This window comes from Spodoptera frugiperda, chromosome 12, assembly GCF_023101765.2.
Source record: "Spodoptera frugiperda isolate SF20-4 chromosome 12, AGI-APGP_CSIRO_Sfru_2.0, whole genome shotgun sequence".
In the NCBI taxonomy this organism is placed as follows: domain Eukaryota; kingdom Metazoa; phylum Arthropoda; class Insecta; order Lepidoptera; family Noctuidae; genus Spodoptera; species Spodoptera frugiperda.
Genome location: NC_064223.1, coordinates 2,345,587 through 2,373,323, shown reverse-complemented (window position 1 = coordinate 2,373,323; position 27,737 = coordinate 2,345,587). Strand labels below are relative to the sequence as shown.

General features: G+C 37.1%; 4 protein-coding genes across 4 annotated transcripts in view; 2 read left to right on the top strand and 2 right to left on the bottom strand.

Annotated features, from left to right (window-relative positions):
• Positions 1 to 27,737, top strand: part of LOC118263056 (seminal metalloprotease 1-like) — a 418,985-nt gene that overhangs the window by 315,244 nt on the left and 76,004 nt on the right. The window lies entirely within an intron of this gene.
• On the bottom strand, positions 128 to 16,974 carry LOC118262535 (UPF0605 protein CG18335). Its single transcript, XM_035573986.2, has 8 exons — positions 16,779 to 16,974; positions 14,446 to 14,584; positions 13,252 to 13,348; positions 9,189 to 9,364; positions 8,791 to 8,953; positions 8,309 to 8,447; positions 932 to 1,030; positions 128 to 349 (listed from the first exon to the last, which is right to left on the bottom strand). Exons 1-8 carry the CDS (start codon positions 16,823 to 16,825, stop codon positions 280 to 282), a joined length of 930 nt encoding a protein of 309 aa, XP_035429879.1. The 5' UTR covers positions 16,826 to 16,974; the 3' UTR covers positions 128 to 279.
• On the bottom strand, positions 1,282 to 8,146 carry LOC118262533 (elongator complex protein 3). The gene is made up of 7 exons (XM_035573981.2): positions 7,494 to 8,146; positions 7,216 to 7,380; positions 6,799 to 6,913; positions 6,267 to 6,517; positions 5,828 to 5,993; positions 1,991 to 2,203; positions 1,282 to 1,695 (listed from the first exon to the last, which is right to left on the bottom strand). Exons 1-7 carry the CDS (start codon positions 8,054 to 8,056, stop codon positions 1,501 to 1,503), a joined length of 1,668 nt encoding a protein of 555 aa, XP_035429874.1. The 5' UTR covers positions 8,057 to 8,146; the 3' UTR covers positions 1,282 to 1,500.
• LOC118262381 (putative uncharacterized protein DDB_G0282133) overlaps positions 17,765 to 27,737 on the top strand; it is a 55,024-nt gene continuing 45,051 nt past the window's right edge. Inside the window, exon 1 of the mRNA XM_035573665.2 lies at positions 17,765 to 18,214. The gene's annotated coding sequence lies outside the window, so the exon portion shown is untranslated. The remainder of the gene's footprint in view (positions 18,215 to 27,737) is intronic.

Below are 27,737 nucleotides of genomic sequence, written 5' to 3'. Positions count from 1 at the left end.
TTTATTTATTTTGTTTAACTATATAAATTAAGCTAAATCAACAAGAATTTGTCTGTAAAAAGGCTCAATTTCAAGTTTTATTACTTTCTAAGTTATTGTTTATTATTAAAAAAAAGGAAACGAAGCGTTAAAATTGATTGTTTTATTCCAAAGTCGATACCAAATTAAAACAACGTAATTTGATCGTTTCAAAATAGTATAACTTTTGATTTGGACCGTATTGCTAGCGCAATAAGCTTCATTATTGATTGTTGATCACACGTTACTGTAAAAGATGGTTTACGATGTAAAATCTCCACGAAGCCACCGTTTGGCGTCTCTTGTGTCATTCCCGTAGGTTTTCCCAAACCTGGAAACAAGAATAAACAGCAGTTAATACAGATATTTGCCTGCAATAATAATATGGATCGCTAATATGCTGGAAAATAGGTTAAGATGGGTTTGACTTTATGTCATTGAAAATTGGTAAGTATAACATGTTTTCTAATAAAAAAATATGCGTACCTTCACGAGCGGTACGATTTTGACGCGTTTAACCTGATACAGATTACACCTACAAATAAAAATGGCTACTGAACTTGTATAGACGTTAGATGTTCTATGATTTTAGTATAGGTAATAAAAAAATCCTAACCAACGAGCATGCATGAAAAGACTGATGACTTTTGATGAAACGAAAGAGGTATGGAAGACAGGCGTGAGGTTATGTAGTTATGTTAAAAAAATCAATATCAACCTAAACGCTATACCTAAAGCTGACTTTCGATATTAAAACGATATAATAAGGATTTTTATATTACAGCGACATTTTTCATGTCGGTTGCTGTTCGTATTGCTCACAATTATGGGCCGAGTAATGTCTAATTCAATGAAAATATAAAATTAAACCAATTAGCTAAATAAATATAAAAGCATGTTCCCATGAATGTACCTGAACATGCATCCAGGAACGTGTCCGGCGTAGTTTGGCAGCATACCGACGTGCTTGTGGTAGATCTCCGTCGGGTTAATTGATAGCGGCGGGTCCGGCCTGCAAGGTTACGGAAAGGATGGGTGGGCTGTGCGCGACTATAATATCTTTAGAGGTGTTGAATAAGAAATAGTAAGTGGATTAGCAAAAAGGTATTTAGATAGGGCTTGCACTAATAAATCATATTATTGAGTTTTCCCCTTCCCGACTTTTTAAACAGTTTATCTCTCTTGCTATGCATTTCTTACTTACCCAACACATCTCCATACTCCTAAAAGAGGTCAAACAATATCAAAAATAAAACAAAAGTATTTATAACTTCATCATATAATTATGTATTATGTAAAGTACATTCTTATTATTACATCATATACTTATAGTATATCTGTACCCCTAGTACGAATCTACTTTACGTTGAACGAAACAAGAGCGCATGCGGCGCTCTGATTGGCCGGCTCTAATGAAACAACCAATCAGAGCGCACGTTTTACGTAAAACAAACTCGTACTAAGGCCTCTGTTTATTTACTATCACAGAAGCATTTTGACCATGTAAGGTCCTTCGAGATGGTATCCAATCTTCGCGTAATAGTTTCTGGTACCGACTCCAGAGATCACGGCTATCTTGTCCGAGCCATGTTCCTCCTTGGCTATCCTTTCTGCTTCCTCCATGAGCAACATGCCAAAACCTTGATGCTGAAACTTCGTTGGATCTCTTGCATTCACCTGGAATTGTGTTAAACTTTATTGGCGAGGACTAAAATTCAAAATATACTTGTGATAGGATAACTTCTAACTAGTGAGGTTCAATGCTTATATCGACATGTCAAAAACGATACTTTTCTACGAATCATGTGATGAGATTGCAAGGTATGATATCATAATATTTTTGCGTCAAATGCCAGAGATAGGTAATGTAATTAGCTAATCTTAAAATATATCTAGAGAAATTCATATATCAGCAAATCAATTAATGAAATGTGACTATGTGGTGACATAAAAACTCAAAACTTCAACTTACTGGCACTACAGATCCATAAACATGCAGCTCTCTAACAATACTGCACTGTTTAAAGTTAGCATCAGGTCCGGGCTTCAGTTCCGGCCTGTATGTGTCCGAGGCACACTTCCTGAGCCTCAGCAGACCAACCAATATGTCCTGATCTGGATCCTCATATGCTAGGAATGTCTCCCACCCTCCATTCGCTGTGTAGTCGCGTCTTATTAGTTCAACCTGAAATTGGTGATAAATATTAGAAAAAGTCTAACTACCTCGTTGGTCGAGGGGTCGCAAGTGCGACTGCCGAACAAGGGGTCTCGGGTTCGCATCCCGGGGCGGGCAAAATACTGCTGGGCTTTTTTCGGATTTTCAAAAATTTCTCGGTAGTAGCACGGAGTCTGGAAATGTGCCCGGTATATGGCAATAGGCTCACCACCTATTACATGGGACTTACAACATAAATTGTAAAAAGTGTACATTGGCATTACATGCCATAATAATGTGCGCCTCTGACTACCCCTTCGGGGATTAAAGGCGTGACGATATGTTAGAAAAAGCTAAAATAAACATTAAATTATTTTAACAAATAAAATAAAATTTTAGCTTTTTCTAACATATCGATGGCTCCTACGTATATGGGCCAAACTAACAATTTAGCCATTTTGAGTTTTTAATGGTAAACGCATCTTAAAGATGTATTTAATTATGTGAGCTATTAAAAAATAAAGATTTCTGCATAGAAACATGATTTTTTATTACAGTATAACGGCATATGTAACATGGATTTAAACGTACAAGGTCCTAAGAGTAGTTCGAGACTTATACGTGGGGAGTTCCCGTGCGTTTGTGTCGTAGTTTGGACCAATCGGCCAATTTGACACTTATTCGTTGAACGGAGCAACGGCCGCAATATGATGAATACAAAAATTGTAATTGCTGTGTTTTTGTGTTACTACTTGTTTATAAGTAAAAGATGGCATTCAAGTATCGTGCTAAGTTATTTAGAAGTCGGAATTTAGTGAATTTGACACTGGGATATGAAAATAACAGTGCACAGAGCAATTATTAAAGTTATGAAAACGACGATTTTATAGAAAATAACGATGATAACCTCTATAAGTACTTCATATAATGTTTTTTACAGACAAGTCAATTTTTAAACTTTGATTAACTATTGTTTTATAAATAAATTAACTGAAATAACACGAGTTTTTAGGATGAACGGCCAATGTGGCATATTGGCCGTTTTACGTGTTTTATTAAAAAAAAAATACACTTACACCTTACAGTATTTGTTTTATTTTTGGCCTGTTAATGTGTGCACGGGTTGAAATATTATTGGAACTACTATTATTATTAGTTACGTTTCCATTCACGGGACCACAGGGTCTTGGAAGGCGTACGAGGATCCGAAGCCAACTTGCAGAGGCCCGTTGAACAATTCTAATCTAAATGCACTATGGAAGTACACCAAAGGACAATCCCCGGCTGATGCAGGACTATCGTGCAATATGGAAGAAAAATGATTGGGTTTTGGATGTGAATGGCTAATGGACTGGTAAATATGGTCAAGACTCAACACAGGGTCCCGGACCTTTGGAAGGCGTACGAGGGGCCGAAGCCAACTCGCAGAGGCCCGTTGAACAATTTTAATCTAAATGTAACGGGACATCAGCCGGCGATTATCCCTGTATGCACTATGGAAGTACACCAAAGGACAATCCCCGGCTGATGCAGGACTATAGTGCAATATGGAGGAAAATGATTGGGTTATGGGTGTGGGTGGCTAATGGACTGGTAAATATGGTAACTATGGCTCCTGCCTCTGACCAATATTGAAAAATTCGGATAAACAGGCAGGGGTGACTCGCAAACTCAATAATGGGCCCCCTGAAACGGCCGCTAGCATTTAGCGACAAGGGGAGCAACATACGTTGAGCTGCTTGAGGAAGGAGAGGCATCCCACGGCTATCAGAGCAATCCCGGAAGTACGGTCAAGACCTCTACCAGCATCTTACTGGGATACATCCTTCCCCCAAGTGGAGCTGAAGGCAACTGCACTCTTGCGAATCTCTACTCAAACCAGCCGATTAAGGCAAGAGTGAGGTAGGAGAGGCCACTCCGGATAGTCACGAGTACCAACCGGAGTTAAAAAGTAGGGCCTCTCCCGGGAGTCAGGTCCGTGGGGTCGCCACTGCCCAACAGCTCGCCACAAGCTGCCTTGCGGACTTATTATTATTATTATTTTATTTACAATATTACGGTCTTATCTTAGATTGATTTATTTTGTCTGCAGCTCCTTTGCCATTTGGAGCCAGTGAGATATTCACAAACTGCAGCTTAACTCTGCTCAATGATATATTTGAAAATGATTCACTTCAACAAGAAAAACAAAATGATACATTAGAAAATTCTCAAAGGTCTCATTGGCGGTGGCACGGGCATTGGATCGCTCGATTCCCTGCAACATGGTTGAGTTGGGCGGTGCTGGTGTACGTGTCATGTTCGTGAACGGGCGCTGTCAACTGGGACTGGTCAGCTCCAGACTGCATTGAGTTTGTTGTCCTCAAGGTTATTTTCTTTTTCTATCACTTTGACTGAATATTAGTTTTACATTGTTCTCACATAGTTGAAGCAATTGAAACAATGTAACCAAGAATTGTATTGAATCTGATTGGAAAAGAGCGTTTTTCTCCAATCTACACTTTGGAACGAGCAAATAGCTTCACTAGAGGACTGATCGACAGACAGACGTCACTAATAATATTATATTTGCTTTGACGTTCAAAAGTGCCTTCCTGGTCTAATTGAAATAAATAATTTTGTGGTTTTTGAATTTTTATACCACAGTTATTATGTAAATTTAGTAACACCGAATGACATTGTGGCAATTAATGAAAGCGATAATTAAGAAAATTAGTGAAGATTATTAAGAATTTCTAGTACCCAATGTTGATTTTGGTAATTTTGTTACTTGATTATACGGTGATTTTTATACTTTGTATACAGATTATAATAGGTTTATAAGTTTGTTATTTTTTGTAACCTTATTAAGAAAATAATAATGTGAAGTACATTATTTTGTTAATCAAACTAAGATCTCCAGTAACAGTTTTCTTCTTACTGATTTTTTGTTGATTTTTTATTATGAAAATACCAAAAAACTGGGTCCATGAGTGAAGTTTTAAGGCTAATTCAATATTTATTTCGATAAATATATAAAACTATTGCGTGTTTTTTTATTAATTAAATGATCTAACTGAGAACTCGGTTCGTAGGCTACCAGATTTTAAAACGTATAAGTGTCAATGTGACATAAATAACTAAATATCTAAATAGCTTATATTCTTGTTATTTAATTATCAACTACTTCAATTATTACTTGATTTTATGGGTAAAAAATGTTAAAAATATATACTTTATGCTAATTAGCGTAATACGCGTATAATGGCCAATATGACACATTGGCCCTTTTAGGGTGTTTTTAAAGAAAAAATATTTAAACAAAAATTAACGTAGAAGGGCCAATGTGACGTTAAAAAAAAACCTATATATGTATATATATAATACTATAGTATAAATGAGGAGGATAGTTGTCTTAGCAAACATGCAAATATTCGTAAAGATCGGTTTTATTAATCCGAAGTTATAGCAAATTTAAACTTTGGAAGCCTCTCCTGTAAAGTTGCAATTTTGCATTTTGGCCCATATACGTAGGAGCCATCGATATATATTCCATGTAAATCCAAACATTGGCTGATTCACCCTCAGATATAGAAAATTCGACATTATGGACCTTGTTTTAAAAATCAATCTATCTAGATATCTTTTAATAATGTAAAATAATTTGCAACTAACCTCATAAGGCCTGACTCGGTTATGAATCTCCTGGATGCCGACCTCCCTGGTCCTGACATCCCTGCAGTCTGTCCCCAGATCTGCCATGCGAGCGAGAGCCAGCTCCCTCAAGTTACCATGTTCTACACCAGATGTCACCAGGGGCATAGGAATGTCTCTTTGTACTCTGGAAATGTTTATTAGACCTTTAGTACGAGTTTGCTTTACGTTAAACGAAACGAGAACACGCGACGGATAATCAAAGCACCGAACGCTTTGATTATCCGTCGCGAATGAACCAACCAGAGTGCCGAAAGCGCTTTTAGTTTCAATCTCGTTAAATGTAAAACAAACTCATTAAGGGAACTGATCATGTATTAGGTGCACCGCCACATACTATTATACCAAAGGGTATGGACTATGTTGTTGACTATGGATTTACATAGAACATAATATTCACCTGTAAACCCTAGTCCACGGTGGAATCAGAGCCAATATCTTAGCGATCAGATCCACAAGAGTGGAAGGAGGGTAACTCCTATACCGTCCAGTCTTCCACAGCTCATATAGACCAGTTCCTCGGATCACCAGTGTGGGGTATATCTTGAGGCCATCAGCTCTGAACGCTGGGTTCTCAAAGAACTCAATAAACTGTTCCACATCTCTCTCAAAGTCCACATTTGGTAAGTCTGGCATCATGTGTGCTACAATCTGGAAGTAAAATTATCATATTTTGGAGAATTTATACAAAATTAACTACTGAAGAAAAAATAAATAAGTGAAAGAAAAAATCACATTTAATTTAATTTTCATTGGCTTGTATTTGCTACACTATCAGTACCATTAGTACGAGTTTGCTTAACTTTAAAAACAATTGAAATGAGAGTATGTCGGCACTACCTTACACATATTATTATGTTATTACTTTATATTTTTATAATGGGCTTGCTAAAGCTTCAGTAAATCAAGTCAAAGCTTAAATCCTGCAATACCTTGTATCCAGCATCCTTAGCAAGGTTGAAGTTTTCACAAACAGCTTTAACTGTGTGTCCTCTGTTTGTGTCTCTGGCAATGTCCTCATACACTGACTGCACACCAATTTCCAACCTGAAAAGGTTTAATATTCAAATTATCCTCATTTAGTTACCAGTTCTATTAGACTAGGAGTGTATTTTAATATGCATTAGAACTTATAGAGTGAGGTTCATGTTTTAATTGCTATCTATTTAGAGTAGAGAAAGAGAGGCAGACCACAAAAAAGTGGGACAACAATATCAGACAAGTGGCGGGAAGAAGAAGTGGAGTAAAAACGCACTAAGAGCATAAGATAGATTTTGTCATGTCCAAATAAAAAGGCTATAAATAAATAAATAAATGATTTAAGAGCTCTAATTATCAATGTTACTAACCTGGTACAGCCATAATTGAGCATATCACTCATGTGTCTCTGCAGACAGTAGTCTGGCCTGGTCTCTATAGTGATACCAATGCACTTGGTTTTAGCTTTCTCCGAGTACTTCACTGCTTCAGCTACACAAGTAGATGTGTGGCCTGATAGAGCATCATGGAGATTCCTAGAACAGTGAAATAAATTAATAATGTGAATACAGACTATAAACTTTATAATTCTTGTTTGAAAGTTACAATGAGTAATAAGATACTTTTAAGGTAATTATAGTTAACTTACCTGATAAAATAGTCTCTGTAATCTTCAGGGAGACTCATAAAAGTGCCTCCCATCACAATAAACTCAACTTTATCTACACTGTGACCGAGTTGTTTCAACTGTTCTACTCTGTGGCGCGTCTGCAAGTACGGATTATACCTGGCTCTGATCGCCCTCATGGAAGTAGGCTCGTATCCTGTGTAACTTTGTGTAGAGTACTCAAAGTCGGAGTCTGGACCTCCGGGACAGTATACACAAATGTTACCGGTGAAGTTTATGTGTGGACATCTGTGTGGTTTACACATCACTGCGACCACGGCGATACCTGACGCAGTACGAATTGGTTTCGCCTTCAACTTCGGTAGTAGGATCTTCTTAGATTCAGCCGGTACTGCGGCGATTATATCCACCAACCTCGGCGACGTACCCAAGCCATACTTCGAAGAGATCCTCGTTTTCATCTTGTTGAGGTTAACATCTTTGCCCTGACGATGTGCCACTAACAACTCTTGTATTATCTCAGATATCACCATCACCATCTTCTCTTCTTTAGAAAGATTGGGCATAAGTTTCTTTTTTGCCATTTTGATATTTTTATAGACTTTTTAGAAAATAAATAATATGCGCGTGTAACCTATTTTGCTTACACAATTTGACTTTGACAGTTTTTTGACATTGACAACTTTGTCATTATTGTGCAAAATTCGTTCGGAATTTATAAAAAGAAATAACGATGCAACATTTTCATAAAATATTATTTTATTATCGCTTAGAATATCAATGAGATTGCTTACATACATAAAAATAATCCACTTGATTTATGATTATAAACTTACTTGACTACATTCACTGGTGCCCATTCAGTACTTTGTCTTCGCCTGTAGTTAGACGAAAAGTCACAAAGTGCAGAGTTTGTGAGTTTCTTCGACGACTCACCAAATCTTTGGAAACCGTACGGAACGTGACCCGAAAATCCTATAAACAAACGAAATAAACTTATTTATTGTGCCACAAACAGAACCGAAGTAGATGTTTATCTACTTCTATTAGTTTTAATATAACATGCGTTAAGAACTCACGCACTGATTGCGAGGGATTAAACCCCCATATTTGATTTCGCACAAAAGAACTGTGTAGTTTTGCGTAGGACATTTATATCGAAAATATTTAAAAATGTGGCTTTCATAACAAAATTTCAAAAAACACCTCCACGAATTGACACATAAACAAACGTTGTCATAGTTACAAAAAATATTTAAAAAAGTTTTTACAAAGAGTTTTCCAGTAAGAAGTATCATCGTTTTATCGCTACTCTCACCTTTCTTGATATATTTCTCAGGATGTCCGTTCTCCATGAAGTATGGACTAACAGAATGTGATGCTGGTGACAGTTTTGGTTCGTCCATTGGTACGTCACGTAATATTCCTGCACATTCCGGTCGCACAGTGACTAGTGGAAGCTTGAATTCGGCTGTTGCGGACTGTGGATTTCAAAAACATTTAACTAGTAAACAATCTATTCCAAATGGAAACTCCTCTTGCGTCTCCTTTCATTCTTCTTTCTTCATTCATCTCCATTCACGTTTGTCCTTACTGAATCTTTTCTTAATTCAATATGATTTCTATCTTATCTATAAACAGCTTCTCACTTTGCTTTTCCAAAAAAAAATTGTAAAAGAAATCCGCTCCATTTGCAAAATACTGCATGAAACTTACGAATCTATCAACCAGGTCCCAAGGTTGTCCTTTCCCGGCTTGCAAGTCCACCACTCTTTCCAACTGATTCCTAGCTGCTCTCTGGTTGAGTTGGACCCTTTGAAATTCTGACAGCGCTTCTGTCGCAGCTACTGTGTACCGCTGTCCAAAGTGGTTATTCAATCGTGGTAGGAACCCTATATCATTCCAATTTTTATTAGAATTTAACATTATCCATTAGTCCACAAAATTGAATGGATCAATGTAAGAGTTTAAAGACCCTTTCTGTCAGATTTGGAGGGTTCAAAAAATAAATTGCACTATTGGTTCCTGGATAAATAAATAAACAAACACAATTCTTCTCAGGAAACCACTGAATTGACGTTGCAAACAAAATATCAAAAGAAATCTCCACTAATATTTCTGCACCTATTTTCTATAGCTGCTATCTATTTGAAGATAAATCCATAAAGATCACTCCGCTGTCCTATCGACGCACAACAAAATACTAAATAAAACACAGTCCGTTAGTTTCGCGAATAGTGGTCACAAAACAAGTGCCCGCTCGCCATCTGATACCGTGACATAACTAGAACAACGATTGATAAAGAACGAGCAGGTACCGTTTCATTCGAAGATTATGCACATATTTTGTAAACCTTAGATTTTATAACACGACACACTGGAGACAAACGTTTTCCGTTTCAAGAAAAATCGTTGATCATGCCCTTTTATATTCTACGGTCATCGCTTCCATGTGTGCGACTTTATTGTAAGTCTGCGTGCACTTTTCTCGTAAGAACTCATTATAAATGTGTGCGTTAAATTCGCTCACACACGTGATCACCTCGACCCTTAATAAAGGTCGATTAAAAAATGTCTAGGCTATCTATAGGACGCCGTATCCAGTCAATAATATGATCTAGTCTTTGCTCTGAAATATCGCGCGAGATTTGAGGCCAATGGACATCTGTTTAGAACATTCATCTCGATCAATAAGGCAGTTGTCTCGCAGGAAATATGAAACGATCACTTTTTATGTTCCTTCGTTTATATTTTATCATACAAATCTAGATCAGCATTGAATGATTTAGAGCCAATCTGTTTACATTCCTATTATGTTGGACTATCATACCTGTCGAAATAAGTAATCTTTCAGAGTCAGAGATGGGTGACGCCGACCACATGCATGACTGACGCCGATTGTTAACATGCGTTTTTATAAATTTGGGCTTTGTTTAACGTTCTTGGCATGGCTAATACTTTCACTGCCAACAAAAATCTGTGGAAGGCAAATCCTCCGCTAGCGTCGGTCATTTTAGCCATAAAGCCAGTTTAAAAAGAAATGGACAATAAATGATAGCAATAACACCCACGCATATTTACTCTAAGTATTACTCCACACTACACCTCGGTACCTAATCAACGCACAAACAATCTAACAGCCGAATCAGCCATAAATACTATCGGTCTGACAATGTATATGCAAATTCTGTGTAAATTAATAGCCACCACAAACTGCCTACGTGAATAGTGCAAGCATTCAACTGTAGGGTTTAAGGTGCACTAACAACGCCGAACGGTGCGAGAACTAGAACTGAGACCCTTTATTTTAATGACCAATGTTTTACACCAGCAGAATCAAGAATGTATCGAAGAACAGAGCCAATACTTGGAGACAACAGATTTATTAGGAAAATAAAAACCTGCATGCTCATCGGTTAAAGGTATTGTAATTTGGTCCTTCTTTAATACATTGCAAATCTGGTCGCTATATGTCCGTTTAGAGCACCCTCTACAGACGACACTATGAAAATACTGATGGCTGTTTATGGAGCAAAAGAGGTCAGAATAGTAGCAATTGGTGTTCCATATTCTCTGCCTACCCCCTTGAGACAGGCGTGAGGTTATTGTATGTATGTAGGTGTATAAAAATCTGTTATTAACAGAAGTGATTGATTGAAAAGCGTGCCTGTCCTATACCTTATTACTTATGACCAAATATTCACATGGAAACAGTAGCTTTATAAATATGCATATTATGTAGGTGTGGAGTTTGGCTTGTCATCTAATCTACACTACGGTGTTAGTATGATTGACCTTGATTTAGAAGACATCAACATTCCATTGTAAAAACGCACTGGCTAGAAATGACACCTACGTCTAACCAGTGCAATAGATTCATCCGCCAAGAACATTTTTCCTCTTGAGACCAAAACCATGTCATTGTTCTTAGAAGATACCCTACTTCCAAATGAATACTTAATACTGATAGTTTAACGACAGAATTCTCTAGACTCCAAACCCATTTTACTCCATATCAGTGCTCAGATAAACCGCTCGACACCGCCTTAGAGTATTGCCCTTAAACAATTACTCACACCTACGTAACAGCGGTCAAGTCATGCTAAATGTTACTAGGATATGACCATAAACGAACCTTAGCTAGAACACCCCCGCGGCTCTGTTTACACCATAGGGAACTCAATTTCTTTATTTGGAAAGTGAGAATAGAAGGAAAGGTAGAACAAGAAATAGGTATAGGCGTGTATTGTGTATGAGACAAATAAATGGAACAAAGGATCATAATAAAATAAATAAAACCAATTAGGACGGAAATTACACTCTTTATCAACAATAACAAGGAATAAATTTAAACAAACCAAGTTTACTTACAACATATATAGAGGTGCACATTATGGCACGTAATGCCACTGTACAATGTACACCTACTTTTCACAATATATGCTGAAGGTAAGTGGTGCCCCAGGTGGTGAGCCTATTGCCATATACCGGGCACAATTCCAGACTCCGTGCTACAATTGAGAAATTTTCGAAAATCAGAAAAATGCCCATTAATTCTTCGCCCGACCTGGGAATCGAACCCGAGACTCCTTGCCCGGCAGTCGCACTTGCGGCCACTCGACCAACGAGGCAGTCCTTTACTTAAAACACTCACCACAATGATTACAAATTCAGATCAACGGTATCATTGTTACACCTGAGTATATTTTTTGCTGTTACAACAAACAGCAGCTATTTTCCACATTGATAGATTTCCCATCAATTTTCTTTAACGAAGTTTTTATAGCGTTCTAACACGTGCTTCTATCAAAAGTTCTGAAACTGTAACTTAAGTGATTCTCTCTCTTGGCCTCTTTATTAAAACGGTTTGTATAGGAATTGAACAAAATCATAAACAAACTGGCCCCAATATGTGCCTAGGGAAAGCCATAGTAAAATGTAGAAAAAAATGATATGATCAAGCAGAATTTATGTTAGCTTAGTAAGAGGGAGGCCTTTGTTCAGCAGTGGACGTCTCTCGGCTGATGATGATAGTAAGAGGCATCGAACACTTTACTGTCAAAAGCACGAAGTAATATAAACAGTAGAGAATAGCTACAACATCCATAGATGAACCACGACAAGTGCAGCTTAACAGCTCAAGTTGAACATAGGAAAGTTGGTCAAAGCCGTAAAGGCTAACGCGAACCAAGGCACTTAAAGCTACCAAGGTACTGTGTACAATAAACAGCTCGGTGAAATTGTGCGCAATTCTAACAGTAATTTGTAAATGTAAACATCTGCAGGCCCGAGGGTCTCAGGAAACGTAGGCATGCCTCGCAGTCTCGGACCGGTCGCCAATGACTCACGCGCACTCCTGACTCATCGAGATCAACTTAATCCTCGACAAATTCTTACAAGTTTTCACTTTATTTATTTCCATTTTAATAGCAAGTTTTTTGATATGAAATGTTTCAAATTCCATTGGCTCGGTAAACTGTTTTTAGAGATGAAATTATTTAAGTAGAACATTATTTTTATTTTGACTGGTGACATTGGCGATGTAAAAGCTTTGAGATCATCAGTTCTAGCTACAGACACTAAGCGAGTCTTATATAAAAACATTAAAAATAAGATATAGAGATTTTTTAGTACGCCCTTGATATAGAGGAAAATTTTCGTGTGATAGGTACAACGCCTTTATTGAAGAAAATATAAAACACGTTGTTCTTTCCTCCTCACAACTTTTTGTCTGATACTTGTTTGTTCTGTTATCCTTTAGATAGCTAAGTATACATACCTTCATATCCTGGTATCATAGGATGCTTGTATACTGGATCCCCATTGCGAAACCTTGCGTTAACCACATCGATGTCTGTTTGTGGTGGTCGGTAGATCTGCACGAATGAAATCATTTAGGTAAATCATCTGCAACGGTTGACTGTTTTCTATCTGGTGACGCATAGGATATGTATATTGCTATCTCAGTTTCAGAAGAAAAAGTTGAAAAGTGTGCTTGGTTAGGACCAACTGCAATTGATCTGCTCTTGATATATTTTATTGTTGTCTTAAAGCATACTAGGAACATGGACAGGTGGATATTCGACACATAGGGATTGTCTAAAATCCAGAGCTGCGAACTACTTAGCGGGTTTACTGGGGCTCCGGCTCGAGCAGGAGTAGGAACAGGGTGGTGGTAGTCACTAAGACTCTGACACTCCCCCTCGTCTCGCCCAAGGTGGGAGAACCCATTGGATAATTTTTCCCACTCAAAAAAGGGACTGTCTAAAATGTAGTTAAATAGGTCGAACAACAAAAACTGAGTGAAAATCTGGTAGTAACTGACATTTACCTATCTTTCTGTTTATCGATTTGCTAAATGAAAAAGCCCATACGATAATAATATGGCCTTTACATGGAGTGAACAAAATGTACCTATACAGATTAGATACTCCCACACTAACAAGCTGTGGTGAATAATGATAACGGATTAAGTAGGGTTAATTGAAAAAGTCACGTTGACTGCACGTGTGTTGAACTATTTATCTGATCAATAGATTTTTGCTTATCTTCTGTACAACACGAGTTCCTCATTTCAGAATCGTGACTATTAAAGAGTTTGATTTTGTTTAAGTGGGTGAGAGTGAGAGTGAGGGAGTGAGAGTTTGATTCAGAAAAATAATAACACAACGACTGCAAAGTTAGTGCGGTGCCTGGACAAGCGGCTGCTGAGCGTCATGTAGCAGATTCCATTCCCCCACGGAGCAACTCTTTGAGCGATCCACAAATTGTTGTTTCGAGTCTGGGTGTCATGTGTATGTGAACTTGTATGTTTATAAACGCACCCACGACACAGGAGACCCAATCAGATCAACGTTACCAATTATATTGTCTTACTAGGTTACCTAGAAGAAACTTTGGTCAGCAACGGCCATTAACAGGCTATTGATGATGATGATGATGGTGATGACTAGGTTACCAGTTGAATACCAACCTGGAAGTCATCAGCAGTTCTGTCAGACAGTACCAGCCTCTCGGAGTGCTGCACGCTGGGGTCCAGGAGGATCTTGTGAGTGGTGGACCCATAGGTGTTGCCTATGCGGTACTTGTACTCGGGACAGTGGCCTGTGTACCTGTGGATTAGAGAAGAAGAGTTTAGTTTAAAGAAATGGTGAGAAGAATTCGACTGCCTTTAATTCGGTTAAGGAGTGTTAAATACTGCACGGTTGATGCAGTGGCTGGGCAGCTGGCTGCCGCGCAACGTGTAGCGGGTTCGATTCCCGCACGGAGCAACTCTTTGTGTGATCCACAAATTGTTGTTTCGGGTGTGGGTGTCATGTGTATGTGAACTTGTATCCCACCCAAAACATAAATGTGAAAGGCTGCCAAGTTCGATAATATTGGAATGCTTCGCCTATAAAAGAAGTGAGATCTAAATAAGTACCAAGTTCCATACACAGACCTGTATATAATTTTCTATTAAAACAAGTCAAGTATATAATTTTCTATTAAAACTTGCCAAGTTATATCATTTTTAACTGAGGTCTGTGTATGGAACTTGGTACTTATTTAGATCTCACTTCTTTTATAGGCGAAGCATTCCAATATTATCGAACTTGGCAGCCTTTCACATTTATGTTTTGGGTGGGATTTCATTTATTTTTGTAAGGTTTATTTTCTTTTTTTCTTATTTTACTTTACTTTGACTAAATACAAACCTTCGTAACGAATTTTAGGTCGGTACGACCATTGGAAGATATAGATACATTTTTTGTTTTAGTTCCTTAGGGGTATGAATTTACACCTTCATTATTTTTAAAACCGACTCACACTTGGCCATTTTCAGATTTTTTCCTTTACCTTGACCTAAAGACCTACCTCCATGCCAAATTTCAAGTCAATAGGACCATTGGAAGTAGTCTAGGTTTTTGATGAGTGAGTGAGTCAGTCAGTCAGTCAGTCAGTCAGTGAGTGTATAGTAAAAATAGCGATTTTCTGACGTCAATATCTCAAGACCTACAATAGGTACATTAATGAAATTTTGTATTTTAGATAAGTAAGTAGATCTCGACAGATACTAGAAATTTCATATGCGTAGATAAAATAGATTTTGAGTTATAGGTGGGTCGAACTTGGCCCGAAATGGTTCGTGTAATATAACCCACGGCCGGTGTGTCGGTTTTTTTGCTCGAACTTGGCGGACACACTGCCGTGTGTCTAGATGTTTGTAAACGCACCCACGACACAGGAGAAAATCCTAATGTGGGGTAACGTTTAAAAAAAAATAACGAGGCAACGTTTAAAAAAATATATAGAGTACGGTAAGTAAGGCCTCAGTAATTCAATCCTAACTGGGTTTATAGGTTTCTATAATCAATTTCACAGCACACAAAACCTCACAAACTAATAGACAGCACGTAACATTCCCTTGCCAGGCCCTACATATAGAAATGTCGAAAACGATCGTTTACGAAAACTTCACGCGTTGGAAATACATAATAAATGAAATCATTTATCATATTCGGACACGCGAGCCGACGCAATGCCCTAAATACATTGTCAACAGGCGTATAACACAACAGACATTACATAAGAGTCCTTATAAGTAAATTCGAACAAACGAACTCAGAGTCCATCAATAAAATACATTTGTAACGCTCTCCTGACATTGTGAATTATGTGGCATCAAAAGTAACAACCATTATGTAATTGGCGCCAATTTTGCAATTTTCAATGATGACAGAATGGCGCTGGAGTTTTAATTTCGACATGCAAATGCACCGTGGTCTGTTCCTGGCGACATGAGCCCTTTTTTGGCTCTTAATCTTAATAATAAATGTTACTAAGTGCAACCGTAAATTATAATGTTTGTATATGGTCATGAGACATTGAATTCTTGTTGCTTGGTCGCTAAAGCTGTGTAGAACTTGAATTTACGAGGTTTGAAGTAATTATAAAAGGTTCAGATTATTTTTAAATTAATTAATCGTTTACTGTTTAACTTAACATTATTCACCTAGAGAAATACTTATTAAGTACAAGACCTACTTTCCAACAAATAATTTTAATAATTCCCATATCCAATAATTATTTTCCCATATATCTCTAGTAAGTAGGTATGTAAATGGGACCACGAAGTGAGTTTTATTTAGTGTGACATTGAGAGGCACATTCATCTTTCCCAGATGAATCACTCCATCACGCTTTTCCTTAATAAAGGTCTATTACTATACACATCAGGCTTTATTACTGAGTACTTGCTACTACTGGGAATTTCTGGGTAAGGTATAAAAGTATAGTTGTATAATATCTAGACACTGAACTAACCCAGGTATGTAGTGGGGTTGGGCAATGCTGACTAAATCCAGCGCCATTTCAGGTTACTTCTTGGATAGCCGGAAAAGGATCAACTCATAATTTGCATACAAAAACCGGTAAATTATTATTAAACTCTTGAATTTATTGAACACCACACATTTGTTGATTTTGACGAGAAACTTTGACGTGACTGATTTTGTTGTTTTAATTGAATTAATGGCTAAAGTCAACGGTGCGTTCGTGTTACTTTTCAAAGTTTTTAGTCGCTTGTAATGCAACCTTTTTAAAGTTAAACGTTCTCAATGCTAGTCGTTAAACGATCAATAGTGGAGGCTTTTCATGGTAGGTATAAGCCAGTAAACAAGCAGACGGATCACCTGATGGTAAGCAATCGCTGCCGCCCATGGACATTTGAAACACCAGAGGCGTTACAAGTGCGTTGCCGGCCTTCCGGGGGTTAAGAATTTAAGGGTTATTGGGGAATCGGGGATTGGCGTATTGCTACCGCGTTATCACTAACGAACAGAAGCCACTAAAAATCTGCATAAAGAAACATCTTTCTTGGTTTAAAATGCTTCAGGTGTGATGAGTATTACGTGTTACACTGCAGATTACATCTACTTAGATTTAACATTTAAGCGTTATACAATTCACACAATCTGTTTACCGTAATGAAATCAGATTAGGAAACAATGCAATGGAAGAATTATTTTCATTGCAAAACAATAGACAGTGAGTTATCATTACAAGGAAATGTGTTTATTGAATTAATTTTGTATGTAGGAAGTTAAATATTAAAAAAAACACCATATTATAGAAAAAATACATTTACGTATTATACTTCAAAAAGTTCAAAACAAAATAAAATTGTTGATTCGGTGCCTGCTCGAGCGCAAGCCAATCATCGCACGAAGCCTTCGGAGTTCGGACTTCACCGGTCATCGTTCGTGTTCTTTCGCAACCATTCGCTCAGCCGTCATTCGTTCGTTCAGTCGGTCGGGCGCCATATTGAATGTAACCGCCGCCGCGGTCGGGCGTGTTTGGTGGCGCTCCGCACAGTGACAGACGGGAAACGATGAAATCATAACTTTCAAAAACTTTTGTGTTTACAAAGTGTTCAATTCAACATAATAATTCCAATGAACTGTGAAGTGTTCTTACATATTTACCTACACACAATGAAGTTTCGTTATTTATAACTGATCCAGCGACTTGAAATGCATGCATTCCATCGAGACTGTTGAACTTTTATATATTTTTTTTTCGTTCAGTGTACATTTTGATTCTTATCAAGATTTTTTTTACTGTCATTCACCGTGAACTATGGTTTTGTATATTTAGACATTAGATCACATATAAATTACATATCTACAGTGTTATGTGTTGATTAGACTGTGTTATCAAAGTTAGCAGTTAGCAGATTAGTGATTGCCGAAACACTCAAGGTAAAGATAATTGTAGTTCCGTATTTACTAACAAACATAAACATTGTAGATGTGAGGAGCCAACGACTACCTCCGAAACAACAAACGCTTCAAACATCGTAACAGACGAAACCGTCAACGACCGCAAAAATTCAAATTATCCGTCTAATTAATTTAATTCACAATCCAAGAGACTGCTAGACTGAACCGTGACCCACTTTACTTGAAATTTTCACTTCTCATGAGTGTTTACTTACCCAGTCACTTGAGCTAAGACCAGTAGACACACCTACTGATGATCAATCAATACACCCAGTTATCTGTTCAAATTATTTTAATATAGAAAACGTTACAGCTATAAAAGTTTTCTATAAATCACTACCTGTTTAAGCCGGTCACCTTAGAACCTCAATTTTTATTCAAATCAGTCTGATTGCAATCAGTTATATGAAAACATACGAGGAAAAAATCTGCAGTATGATTCAAAAGGGGATTAATTGCTAATCACCTATTTATAGTTATGTTTAAAGTAGGTATCACCTGAGTCTAATGAGGTAGGTAAGGTGAGGAGGGTATTTACAAAATACGCAAGAGATATAGGTAACATGTATGTATATGTATGCCTTATTGAAGAAATATCGAGCTATGTTTATTAACAGTTACGATATCCAAAACACCAGAAAACGATATTTGAGTCTGTTTCTCAAAGGAGTATACAATTCGGTTGAAATGTATGAAATGTTAAACTGTTGGACTGGATTTCGATTATTTACAAAATACGAAATGAAGACGTAATCATAAACGTTACGATTGTGGAACATTGCGAAGTTGATACAGTCTTGTAAGGCACTCTTTTTTAGATAATATCTAGGTTATCTATTGCCTATCAGTTTCGTCACAAAAGACGATGTACAAATCAGATGCGAGTTATTGGCAACATATCGGCATAAATATTCAATTTGAAACACACAAAAACAGCAAATATTTTCGTGAATTCTATCTCGTTTCGTTTCTGTCCCAGTTTCGCATCTCGCTAGTTTACTTAGAAATTACAAAATGGTGCGACGAATAACGCGACATTGAGCTAAATACTTGTATCCAACCAATAAATCAAACTAACGATCGATGTAACTGCAAAATTAATTGATTTCGTCAACAACGTTCTGCCAATTATCATTTTTTTATTACTCACTTAGCCATTTTAGATACCCAGGAAGTAATAAAGAATATAAGTGAACAGCCTGAAGAAAGGCCGCTCTTTAGAATAACCGATTCGTTCGATATAAAAGGTGAAAATTGTTAGACCTTAACATCAAATCGCCGTTACCCCACCAAAAGGAGACAACGCGTTACCAAACAATGAAACTGGCTCCCATTCAGTCTTTAAGTAAAACGTTTCAAAGGAATCCAGTTTCGTAGCCGGGAGAAACAAAACCCCGGGACGGCATCGTGGCGACGTCCTTACAAACATGGGTGACAATCACCAACAAGCATATTTGAACCTCACCGCCTTCTCAATAAAGTACAACATGGGTCTAACCAACTCACATTCCCGCAAATCGCATTCTAGAGACTAGACGCTTCTTTGTTTTTGTTATTAGATTTCTATATGCTGCAAATACTTATTGAACAGTTGTCCAAACCACTTTCCAGCTATCAACCGCGATCATTTAAAAAGTCAGCTTCATCTTTTATCTTCGAAATAGATTGCTTTAAGATTAAAAACGGAAAGTATTCGACGTCGCGTCGTTTAATTCAAATTGACTGTTAATAACGAAACTCAATTAGCGTTGCTGTTGATAGTCGTGTAACATAGACATAGGTCTTTTTTCATAAGCATAGAGCACATAATCGTTCACAAATAGTTTTCCGCGTCCCAGCAAGTTTTGGAGCAGACCGGTTTAGAGGAAGTCTCCGAGCGGCGGTTTGCGAGGTTAAAAAAACTGGCTAAGTTTGAATTTGTGCCTTTTAGGGGCTTTGCATCCTCAACGAAAACGTGACCAACGATAATTCAAGCACGTATAGTGCAGAAAACGAGTTGGCGTTAAAACGATAATGTTGGTCAATATTGGACCATCTTCATTAACGATTCTTCTTATTGCTAAGATATACCGGTCAAAACAGTCGATAACGAGTACGGAACTCTAAAAAGAAGACCCGTGTCGGCTGATATTCGAGGTCGCAACCCAATTGGGGACCAGTCGCAGGTACGCTTTTGTAGTACACTTTCTCCCGTGCGTGACGCGCCCCGCCAGACATTTCACTGAACACCGTCTGCAGGTGCACAGACCAATGATAAACATGCGAATTTTATGATTTGCGAATCATTTAATGATTCGCTAAAGTTACACTTTCACCCAAGAACAGGGGCGCAAGAAATCCAAAAGGAAAATTGCTATTAATTACCTTCTTAAAAGTTGCACTGTAGCGATATTTAGAAACAATGTTGACACCGAACGAGTCGCCGGGCGGTGTCAATGTGTGTCTGAAATAAAAGAGACAGTATATGTCTTGTTAAATGTAGGTTTTGGGAACAACATTCTAGACCACAGACGTCGCGTCGTACGTATTCAAAGATGACATTTTTAAAATATCATTAACCCCTAAAGTCTACGTAAGATTCCTGCATTCCACTACACAGGAAAGCAACACCATTAGTGCAAAATGAAACACGTGTTGCCTTGCGTTTATAGACATCCTGCGATTATTAGATGGTACGTTAATGATGAGAATCGTACAAAAACTAGTCCAGCGAGCGAGGAACAATTGTCTACGTAACCACTCGATCATACTTTCGTTTGTAAAACTGTGCGCTAACACGAACGCTCGTAACTCGAAACCGATGAGGTATTCATAAAGCGATTTGGGCAATCAATTATAAAGATTCCAATAGAAATCGTTATTTAAATTCGCCACGACTCGTTAACAAACAATTATATCGACATGGTGACGAGTCTCTGACATCACTTTGGGAAATAACTAAAGAAATATTACTAGTTGTGGAATTTCAAAAAACAATAACGGTTACCTCAGCGCTCGATTTGTAGTGGATACCTGAATATCAGATGGATTGCTTAGCTGAGTAAAGTTTGTTGCTGTGACTCATATTATTATAATGCAGATTTTCCTCAGTCACGGCTCATGTCTTTCATGTGTGTTCATTATCATTTTAAAAAGTTCAGTAACATGTTCCGACAATTGGCTAACCATGTGTAACTGGAATATGTATTTTACGAGTGTTCTGCTCGTTACTTTATCTCCTGTCGACTGCCTAGTTGGGTTTCTATTAGTTAGTCGCGCACCCGGAATCACGACGTTGTAAATTCAATTCCTTGGTTACCTTTTTTGCTGTAAAACTGGGATTATTAGTCTAGAAGCGATTCTACAGAATCAGAGGATAGTTTCTTCAACTAATTAGCAGAAAATTAAAAGAGATCAAGATTAAAGCCTTGTATTCATGGTAAACATTTTGTTTAGCAACATGGTTGCATAAACATGTTGCGGGCAACACTTGTGTTGCGGAGTTGATCGCGCCATGCTGCAGAGTTGACGCCCGGCGAGCGAAAACATTATTATATTAGTTTAAACAAAGTTTCCAGCAGCATTCTCGCTATTCATCAACAACGTTGATCAACTGTTGCTAAGCAAAATGTTTACCATGAATACGAGGCTTAAGAGTTCATCTGCCACACTTCATAAACACACCAATCAATGCAGAAACAAGCAAAGACCTGTCGGTAACCAAACAATATGGAAGTCAAAACAAATGCAATCGTTTCGAGAAGAGTGAATTCCACTGACTTGAGTATTAAACATCTGTTCTCTTAACAAGACCTTATCAATGGAAGTTCTCATTAACCTGAAGATACGGGAAACACTATTGTGTTTTTCAAAACATTGCATCTTATTTTTAACCGGGGTAAAAAGAGCCATGATCACAATAGGTGCGTTATCTGTGTTCTAACAATAGTTGGGATTTCACAAAGGCCTTCGATCACTCGTGTAATATTTGACACCGTCTTATCTTTATGTGATAATGGGTATTTTTGTGGAGTCGGGATATCCTTAAATACGTCCGCTTGTTGTGGTTACCTATGTTCGAATTGCAAAAAAAAAATAAGTACCTGGGTGGGTTGTTTTAATCTGTCTTTCTAATGTTAAATAAAGATGACTCATTAAATTGATTATTTTGCCCATTCCAGACTTTTTCAGTCAAAACATTTATCATAGTTAATCATAGATAGGTTTGCATAGAATCGTACATAGAAAAATACCAGACATAAATTATTTATTTACCTACACTGACCTATACTAAACTAACTTTGCAAACTTCTTCCTCACACTTAAAATTCTTATCCATTTTAGTAACAGATCTTATATAACCCCGATTACCACAAAACTCGGTAATTTCTTTCTTGACTTCCATATTGCAAAAAGCTGATTCACTCTTCGTTACAATTTCATTCTTAGATGCGCGTGCGCATATCCAGTACAAATATGAAGCAATGTTTTAAAAGTACTTCATTTACTGTGTGTCGAGGTAGGCTATATAATTACGGTGTTGCAATTAGGGAGTAGACAGTGAGGCAAGGGTATGGCACATTATGGCAGTTTATATAGCATATATGTACTATTATATACTATATACTTACTAGTTAAATTATTATAATTGATGTTGATGTTTAGAAATTTTAGTTTTATTGCCCTTGAAACTATTAAACGTGTTACGACATAACTAACATCACGCCTATGGGATTAAATTGTTGTTTAGTGCTTTAGCACAAAAATAAGACTGCACTGTTGGTGCGTTGTTTGGGCAACCGGCTGCCATGCATCGTGTAACGGGTTCGATTCTCGTATGGAGCATTCTTTGTGTGATCCAGAAATTGTTGTTTGCGGTCTGGGTGTGATGTGTATGTGAACTTGTTTGTTTGTAAACGCACACATAGAACAAAATAGGTTTTAAAAATAAAACCAAACATCTGACTGAAAATTGAAAAACTGTATTTATAACTTTATACATGCAGGGATGAAACACTAGGTTGATGTTTTAATTTCATATCAAACAAAACAACAGCTTCATAACTACAATTAAAAATAATGCGTTAGAAATTCCTCATTAAAAAAAAAACACAAAGTTGTTTTCAATAAACGCACGCATAGACAGATAGTTGTACAACTACGCACTCCTACGCATACCACGTCACGGTTGTAGACACGGCTCTAATCACAGCACCCTGTATATAACACGTATTGTGCAACTGGCAACATACTGTATCAATAATAACAAAACAAAAGCTATTCCGTCCGTTCGTTGTTACATTGGAATGTGTTCAAAGAGTGTTCAGATGCGAAGGCTCACTTCTGTATTCTGTCTTTTCAAAGAGTAAGGTTGATTTTCCACCATTGATGTGCTATGTTACTATGTTACGAAGATGTAATAGCTAAGTTGTGGAACTAAGTGGCGGTTTCGACTTATACTAAGCTAACTATGTAACCGTGCGAGTAAGATGTGCTATTAAGATGCGCCTCCGCAAAGTAGATGTATTGGTATATCGATATCGGATATAACTATCGATAGTAGGGACGCCATGAGCCATATATTATGAGGCAAACATGATAGGTATAGGATAGGACATTTGATATGATCGAGTCTAACATAAAAGTAAAAGAAATAAACCTCCCTAAAAATGATTGCTTCACCTATAAAAGTGTTACACAATACAAATAAATATTACAATGTAACCGACACTCTAGTTGGGTCGTTAAAATACAATAAAATTTGGAATTTCTAACTTATCGCTTTGGTTGTTACATTCTTGAACATAAGTTTAATTTTCGGCTCAAATTTCTACTACCTATCTCCTTTTACTAGTCACAAGTCACAAATACGACTTCTAATAATTTAAATCTTAGGCTGATCAAAGAATCCGGAGCTGTGGACTACGTAACAGATTACCGAGGCTCCGGCTCAATGCAGGAGAAGGAACGGGGTGGTTTTAGTCAGTAAGTGACTAACACTCCCTCTCGCCTCGCCCAAGGCGGGAGAAGTCATTAGGTGATCGGAAAATACCGGACCAAAGATCACCATATTTTATTGATTTGAAATTCTCTCTCTTCCATCTAGAGTTTAGAATCGTTTGACGTTAAGTTCTTCCCCTAAAACAAGTACACTTCAATTAATAACACGTGCAATACCTCGTCCCAAATAAAAATGATTCCATCTACTCATAGATTCAATTAAAAGATTATTCTTATCTATTTTTATCTTCTGTTTTGTTTCCATAATGATAACAAGATAAAGGTCCATGATTAACTTTTTAATATAATGGCTCTTTATAACTCTGACTATGACGTATTACAGTATTTTTATTGCCTTTAAACTGGATTAAAGGATTACAATTGGAATTAATAATCCGAGAAACACATTCTTCATCGAAATTCCATCCTTCTGCTGAGCAGGATATTTTGAAAAGAGTTTTCAAAACGGATTTGAAACAGACATACGCCTTCATTACCTGACAAGATAACCTTGCCCCATTACAGCCACTCCTAACGGATTTAATTGCGGATCTAAACAGTTCAAGGACCTTAATAAATTTCATCAAAATCCCTCCAGTCATTTAGCAGGTCGTGAACGATATACGCACGTGCGAAATCATTTAAATGATAATCTTATCATGACTAATTCTGAAACTATTGCCATTAAACACTGATTAAATCTAGATCACAATCGTTCATTATTAAATACTAAAATCAAGTGTGAATGGTGTAATTATAAGGATTGAGAGACCTGACACGTACAATGCGTGGTAGTCGTGGTAGGTACATGACTGTGGTCGGTTTCACAAGCCTGATCGTGATCGATCAGACCATGAGTTGTACTTACGCGTTTGGTATTAACAAGACATATAGCTTTGGCATTCTTGTCTGTCAAAACTTGTATACAGTTGATTTGGAACCATTTGAAGAATTGGTTGTGGTGATGGAAGAATTTGGATTGGTATTCTAGAAGTAATTAAGAATGCTCAAGAGAAGTGTAATGTTTTGAGGATTCATGTTTGTTTGTGAGAAGGTATATGTATTCCGCCATAACTTCAGGACATCTAAACAGGTTTGGATGAACCGTCTGTATTCTTAAGACACCAAATATAGGTCTCATTATCGTTCACTTTTCATCTTTTGTTGGTAAAGTAGAGAATCTTAAAGCTAATCACATTACACGAACTCCAGACCTTACCCAACAATCTCACACTATCATTAAATAATTAACAGTCAAGAAGCAAACATAACCAATCAACACAGTGTTGCAGTAATTATAATAACAAGACGTCTTACTAACAATGATTTTACAGACATATTGCAACAGGAATTCCAAGCTAATTATAATTTAAATAGAGTTATCAAAACATCTTATCTCTTCACTGCACACAATGTGGGCCTCATAATCTCCATGTAAGCAATAAAAACAGACAGACAGACAGGCATACAAGAGCATTTTCTTACATTGTAACGAAAATTGTTAGCATGCCAAGCTTATTGTCATAACATTGCAGAGTCACTGCATTTTGCTGTCATTTGCTCGTAATAAAGCATAATGGTACTTGAATAAAATTCTTGGTTTCATTCATTCACTGACTGACATTACAATGTTAGGTCTTACTGTAAAATGAACAAGAATTTCTAAGAGACGGCACTAAGAAAATAAACCAGAATCGTAATACATCATGCCAATGTTTGTTAACGTATCATGCAGTGACGGTATGCCAAATTGCATTCAAATCTATCGCGTAGTTTTCGATAACAAATATCCACATTCATTGTCCGTTCACAATAGCATGACAGAGTCGAATGCATTGCCTGATACTAGCACAGCAAAGAACAGTTCAATCGCTATTATTATGACTTCAACGTCTGTAATTAAAGTAACTGTATCTAAAATAGCCATTTGTACTGAACTTGATTAGTCACTCGTAATGAGGTCAGTACAGACTAAACAGTTAAACTTCGATTGATTTGTTGCACATTATTACTGTCTGTTGTCTATTATCATCTGTACCAACATCTTAATTGTTTCTCCCATTAGACCTATCTCCAATCAAACAAGCTCCTCTGATTGTTCAATCACCATCATAGATTATGAAGACATCAAAATTAGATTGATTTCGATCTCTTCATTATGATAAAGCTGCTTTTGTTTGTGCATCAGGGCCTTTGTCCATCACCGCAGACACAAACACAGACACGAACTGGTCATAAAATGTTTCTAAGAATTTTCGAAGTCATTATTTTCCTGGTATACTTTATAATCTTGGTTTTGTTCATAATAATTTGCGTCACTATTGTTGTATGAGAAAATTGGGGCAGAGTCCAAAACGCAGCCCTAATACCTCTAGCTCTGGGCAATTCTGCGAAAGTTAAAATATTATTATAGTTAGTAGAATTTCCCACGGGAGTCTTGAGATGCGACCGTGTAATTATGTCAGTCATTATCGAACCACCATCTGCCTACACCTGTGAGCTTAATACGAAATTATTTATAGTTCCATTACTGCTACGGATAATGTGATAAACTCTATATTAACATTCTTCACAAATTTTAAATGGCGATGGGTATTACGAACAGGAATGCAGTTTCTTTTTTCCTACAAATTAACTACTTAAATTGTGACACGTAATGTTTTATTTTAATGATGATTGTTACCGAACACAAGTTAATATCAATCGAATAAAGATTACTAAATATTACAGCCGTTTCTATATGTTGATCGCAATCGCCCAGTCTCTTGTTACACCAATTTTCTAACTAATAAATAAAATACTAACTGGGTTTCACGCTAACAAGACTGCCGCAATTTAAAGCAACCAGATTGGAATTGTTTATACGATATATTAATCGACTTGTAATTAAGATAGTGCTAAAAGAGGCAGATTAAGATTTGTTATATCGTTTTCCAGGAATTACATTACATTATACTTAAAAGAGAGAATAAGGATGGTATCAACGTTAGTAGATTTTCTTCTTCTATCATTTAAATTGCACCATCTAGCATTAATCAATGCCAAACACTATCTTCCAAATAATTATCTGCGGTTACAAACTGACGTATAGACTACATCTGATTAATCATGAACAGTCATAAGACTTCTCTTGGTTTCCAAGGCACGGAGGTCCTAAACAAAGAAACATTTCATTAATTCATAATCTGCCTAATATGGATAAAACAGAATCGCCTATTCTTTTGTCCAAGGTATAATATTGTCGTAAAAAGGCCACTTTCCATCTTTGTTGGCTTCAGCTTACAAAATAAGCATAGTAGGTATAGCGCAGGCCTTGGACTGTCGCAGTAACTGGAACACAAATCTGATTTGCGTACGCCCCGCGAAGCTTTGTAAATGCATTGTTCGAATTTTGAAATTGTATACAATAACAAAAAAAAAAGCGTTGTTTACGCAAACAGAATTAAGATATTTGGATAATTGGAGTGTCGTGACCACGATGTCAGGCATTATTCAAATGAAACGTTCAGATGATACCATTGAG

Bases quoted from the DNA above. Each gene is read 5' to 3' on its own strand.
- LOC118262533 (XM_035573981.2), bottom strand. From the start codon at position 8,056: ATGGCAAAAAAGAAACTTATGCCCAATCTTTCTAAAGAAGAGAAGATG. The intron at 6,914-7,215 runs GTTAGTAACATT...AAACCTTTTCAG, and splicing joins CTCAATTATGGCTGTACCAG to GTTGGAAATTGGTGTGCAGT. The intron at 2,204-5,827 runs GTTAGTTGCAAA...CACCAATTTCAG, and splicing joins ACCGAGTCAGGCCTTATGAG to GTTGAACTAATAAGACGCGA.
- LOC118262535 (XM_035573986.2), bottom strand. From the start codon at position 16,825: ATGGCGCTGGATTTAGTCAGCATTGCCCAACCCCACTACATACCTGG. The intron at 14,585-16,778 runs GTTAGTTCAGTG...TCTAATCCACAG, and splicing joins CAACCCCACTACATACCTGG to GTACACAGGCCACTGTCCCG. The intron at 350-931 runs GTACATTCATGG...TCTTGTTTCCAG, and splicing joins GTTCCTGGATGCATGTTCAG to GTTTGGGAAAACCTACGGGA.